At 32.8% G+C, this 5,000-nt stretch overlaps 3 protein-coding genes and 2 non-coding genes across 5 annotated transcripts, besides 1 other annotated feature; 2 read left to right on the forward strand and 3 right to left on the reverse strand. All coding sequences in view use genetic code 11, as the record gives it.

The window, feature by feature from the left end:
- Window positions 1–5,000: part of a sequence feature (large single copy region; LSC) that runs on past both edges of the window.
- rps16 (ribosomal protein S16) lies at window positions 302–1,406 on the reverse strand. The gene is made up of 2 exons: window positions 1,367–1,406; window positions 302–522 (listed from the first exon to the last, which is right to left on the reverse strand). The coding sequence occupies exons 1-2, from the start codon at window positions 1,404–1,406 to the stop codon at window positions 302–304; spliced, it is 261 nt and encodes an 86-aa protein (YP_004563849.1).
- On the reverse strand, window positions 3,464–3,535 carry trnQ-UUG. The gene has a single exon. It is a non-coding gene; the product is annotated as a tRNA-Gln (tRNA).
- psbK (photosystem II protein K) lies at window positions 3,865–4,050 on the forward strand. The gene has a single exon. The coding sequence runs from the start codon at window positions 3,865–3,867 to the stop codon at window positions 4,048–4,050; it is 186 nt and encodes a 61-aa protein (YP_004563850.1).
- Window positions 4,455–4,565, forward strand: psbI (photosystem II protein I). The gene has a single exon. It carries the CDS (start codon window positions 4,455–4,457, stop codon window positions 4,563–4,565), a length of 111 nt encoding a protein of 36 aa, YP_004563851.1.
- Window positions 4,733–4,819, reverse strand: trnS-GCU. The gene has a single exon. It is a non-coding gene; the product is annotated as a tRNA-Ser (tRNA).

Genomic DNA, 5,000 nt, shown 5'->3' on the forward strand with positions numbered 1-5,000 from the left:
AGATAATCCCATAATTTTTTATTTATAGATTCAGTTATTTCAGCTATTCACTCGATCTTCTATCCCCGTCTCATATTCATATTAATAGAAGAGGTTTTTGTCGTTATATAATATAAATAGAATATGTAAATATAATAATAGAATATGTAAATATGTAATATGAATATGGGATCATATGGAAACAATAGGAAATAGATATGAATAGAGCAAGAAAAAAGGGGAATAGTGGATAAAATATTATCCAAAGCTAGATTTAGATATAGGTCACCCCTTCTTTCTTTTTTTTTTCATTACATTAATTTTATTTCGTTTGATTAACGCGAAGTTCTTTAAATACCTCTGCCTTCTTTGAAATATCATGAACTGTTCCTGTAGGTTGAGCGCCTTTTTCAAGGAAATATAGAATAGCGGGAACATTTAAATAAGTTTGATTCTTTATCGGATCGTAAAAACCCACTTTCCGAAGATCTCTTCCTTCTCTTCGGGATCGAACATCAATTGCAACGATTCGATAGATGGCTCATTGGGATAGATGTAGATGAACAATGCCCCCCCTAGAAACGTATAGGAGGTTTTCCCCTCGTACGGCTCGAGAAAGAATGATTCGAATTTATGTATTGTATTGGCAAACAGATTCATAAAATCATCAAATCAATTAGACTATTATGATTTGAGTCGTTTTTTTGTTCTGTTCTTCCTTCGCGAAAAATAAAAAAAGAAAACCATTCGTACTCATAACTCAAGTTGGATAATTCTCAAAAAGCTCAAAGGAAAATCCTTAGGCACTTCATTTTTTGAGCTGTCTCTAACCCCTTTTGTTTGTCTCGTTTAGAATCCATTTTTATTCTTCATTCTAATCCAGTTGTTAAGACAATTAAAATGGTGTTTCCTTGTTCCGGGATCCTTTATCTTTGCTTTGAATCATTGGGTTTAGACATTACTTCGGTGATCTTTAATCGTTTCAAAATGGCAGCAACATACCTTTTGTGATTTCTTTCTATCGAAGAATCATACGAATAATTGATTCCCGCGTGATACACTTTTGATCGAAATGGTTTTACCAATTCCAACAAATTTTCCTTTTGAATTTGAAACTTGTTCGGATTGGATCCTTTCGGTTTCTATATCGAAGATATACTTACGAAGTTGTTCCAACTTATTGATTGGCACTAACCATAGATCCTTGCCCCTGAGAAATGAATCAATACTTACTTTCTGCTCGAGCTCCATCATGTACTATTTACAACCCCCCAAAATCGGGATTCTAGTGGAACAGAACAAACTATGTCGAGCCAAGAGCACCTTCATTCCTATATAAAATGGTGGATGTAAGAATCCACAGCCGATTATGTCCTTCAAGTCGCACGTTGCTTTCTACCACATCGTTTCAAACGAAGCTTTACCATAACATTCCTCTAATTTGAAATTAGAAACCAGTATGAATTTATTCAATATGGAATCATGAATAGTCATTGGCTCAATCGGTACATAGTACATAGTAATCTATACTTTTAATTTTTCTATTCTATATAGATGGGTAGGTATAGGTTTGTATTTACCTGGAGAAATTTCAGCAAGAATTCAATTTAACCCCATATCATATTTTATCTTATCGTATGATATGAATAAAACCATTTTTTTTTAAAGAACACAAATAAATTAGTTTTTTTAATATTCATCGTCAACAGATTGTTCAAGACGATCACTCATGAAAGATCCAATTCTTTTTTGTTTGAACAACTAAATTAATATTAATTAAAAACGAAATTCGAAATTAAAGAAGGGTCCTTAATTAGATTTCGATTTCCAATACGGGACAGAATGAATATAAGTCATTAATCAAATAAGCTAGTCCAACGATCCGGAAAGGCCGGAAAAGAAATGATTCGATAGAATAGATTCACTAATTTCACACCTCTTTAAGTACCAAAGAATTCAATTCATAAGAATCATTACAAACGTTTAATTAAACATAAATTCCTACTTTGACAGACATCATTATTTAAATAAGAATAAGGTTTTCCAGTAAAGACAGAAATTTATCTCTAAATTAATCAACAAATCGTCACAATCATAACGAGTAGCTAAAAATTGGAGTATATATCTCATTAATTAATGAAATGAGACACGAATTTTATCATCATAAGAGAAAGAAATCCATGTTTTGTTTCCAATAAAATCATCAATGATTTAAACTAGATAGAAAAATCGAGAACCAAATCCAATTTCTTTTTTTTCGTGGGGTGAATAGAAATGAAATTGAAATAGAGAAGTAGAGAAGTAGAGAAGGCTCATGTAAGAAAAAGAGTTAGGATTTAGGCCGTTATTCTTTCATCTGATTGAGAAAATAAGAACCGGAAGAATATGAGCTTTCTGTATCCATCAGATCGACCGAACAATTGTCACTGGAAGTAGTCGCGGATATTTTTCTTTTTTAAGGGATCACAGATCTTTTTCGACAAAACTGAAATGACGTTGTCTTGTCACTGAAAGAGAACAATACGGATAGACATGGTTTTTTTCTACGTGTTTTGTTTTACTTCAGGTTCAGTAATCTTTCCATAAATTCTCTACCATCAAAATTGAAGTAAAATGACTGGAATGTATAAATCCCCCCCCACCTCAATCGCTACATTGATTTACAATTATTCATTGGAGTAGAGAAAGACGCAAAATACAAACAAATTAGGTCCAAAGAAAATACATCTGTTACATATTGAACTTGATTCTTTGTTAATGAGATTCGGACAGACATTTTAAATGGATACCTTCCATTGCTGATTAACTCTTATCTACTCAAAAATTTTCTGTAAATCCTGAATCATAAATGAAAAAAGGGGATCCTCTTATGGGATGCTAGATTATCTTGTCTAGGTACAAAGCAAAACGGGTCCAGATCAAGTAGTTTTTCCTATTTTTTTTACCCAACCCAGTCTTAGTACTAATTTAATCCCAGTGCTGGAATTAAATTAGTACTAAGAGCTCCCCCCTGTTTATAATTCAGGATCTACAGAGAATTAGTAATTGGGCAACTCTATGTTACTTTAGTTACTTTAGGGTAGGGAATATAGAGGCCATTCTTTCATATTTCGACTCAGAATGCATCATTGAAAATTCAAATAGATATGGGACGTAAAGTTTCTCTAAGTACCTAACTTCAATATGAGCGATACGGGCATATACTGAACTGAAGCACCCATTCGATTTTTTTGAATTTCACTATTGTGATCTATGTTCTGTGATCTATGTTCCCATCCTCCCTCCTACCTGGATCACAAAAAAATTCAGTTAAATCCACGCGTCATTTAAACTCGATTCAGTTTGTGAGAAAGAAAAGATATAATTCAGAGAAAAATCATTAGAAATCAGAAATAAGGATCACATCACATTGTATCCAACATTACACTCTTTAGCAGAAGATTGTTAAAGAGAACAATCTTTATTCTGATCGAATCGGTCCGCTCTGGGGCGGAAGGATTCGAACCGCCGAATAGCGGGACCAAAACCCGTTGCCTTACCGCTTGGCCACGCCCCATTTCGATTTCTATTCGACACTAATAAAGACTAATATCGGTCTTGGTTGTTCGTCAATTCTAGTCTAAATATCTATGGAATCTATTAGATTGTTGTTAGGATTTGCCACGTGTAGATGTAGAATTAAACTGAATTTATTGATCATTATATATAATTCAATTAAGATATTGTATGAAAGTATGATTCCTTCTATTCTCATTTAAGAATGGAAGGAGTTTTGATTGGGCGAGTTCAAAGAAAAAGAAGAATTTTTTCTTACTTTCTTCATTTTTCTCCTTATATCAATAACTCAATCAAAATGCAATTATTTCCAAGAACGAAATGTTTGTTATGCTTAATATCTTTAGTTTGATCTGTATCTGTCTTAATTCTGCCTTTCATTCGAGTAGTTTTTTCTTTGCCAAATTGCCCGAGGCTTACGCTATTTTCAATCCAATCGTAGATGTTATGCCAGTCATACCTGTGCTCTTTTTTCTCTTAGCCCTTGTTTGGCAAGCTGCTGTAAGTTTTCGATGAGATCTCTTTAATACTATCCTACAAACATTCATGATTTTTTCGATAAAAAAGATTTTAACAATTGATCAGATAAGTCTTACATTATCATTATGGACCCTTGATTTAAACATTGAAATTCTTGGATAGCCGCGATAAATCTAGATTACCTTATTTCCTCATTCTGACCTTCTATTTCCAGTGAATAAGGACCCTATCTATAAGGGTCCCCCACAATATCTAATTGTAATTGTTTGTGGGTATGAAAGATATTTTTGGTAATGAAAGAATCTTATTACAAATGAATTTCTGCAAATTCCTTTCTTTTCTAGAAACCACTTTATTTCTTGGTGTCAAAATAGGATATGTGGTATAAAAATTGATAATCTATTCCCTTTTCCCCAAAAAATGATCTTGGAGATTGTGTAATGCTTACTCTCAAACTCTTCGTTTACACGGTAGTGATATTCTTTGTTTCTCTCTTCATCTTCGGATTCCTATCTAATGATCCAGGACGTAATCCTGGACGTGAGGAATAAAAAAAATAAGGGGTTTCTCATTTTCCTTACTTAATTTCTTATTTCTTTTTTTTTTCTGAATTTTCTTATGATTTTATCTATTCCACACATTTAACTATGATAAAAGATAAAAGAGGCTCGAGATTTTTTTCGAATTCGAAAGAAAAATCTCAAGTCATCAGAGGAAACGGAAAGAGAGGGATTCGAACCCTCGGTACAAAAACTCGTACAACGGATTAGCAATCCGCCGCTTTAGTCCACTCAGCCATCTCTCCCAATTGAAAAAGGAGAATTACTATGTTACGCATGAAGTAAAGATTAATAAAGTCTTTCTTTATTCTATAGATATATAGAATCTATATCTACAAATTATATCAACAATTCCATTATTTAAATCGAATGGCTCGAAAGGGATATTTCCAATAGAAAGAAAAAAAAAAGAGTAAAAAAAAGTAA

Source organism: Nelumbo lutea, chloroplast, assembly GCF_056320005.1.
Source record: "Nelumbo lutea chloroplast, complete genome".
NCBI classification, from domain to species: domain Eukaryota; kingdom Viridiplantae; phylum Streptophyta; class Magnoliopsida; order Proteales; family Nelumbonaceae; genus Nelumbo; species Nelumbo lutea.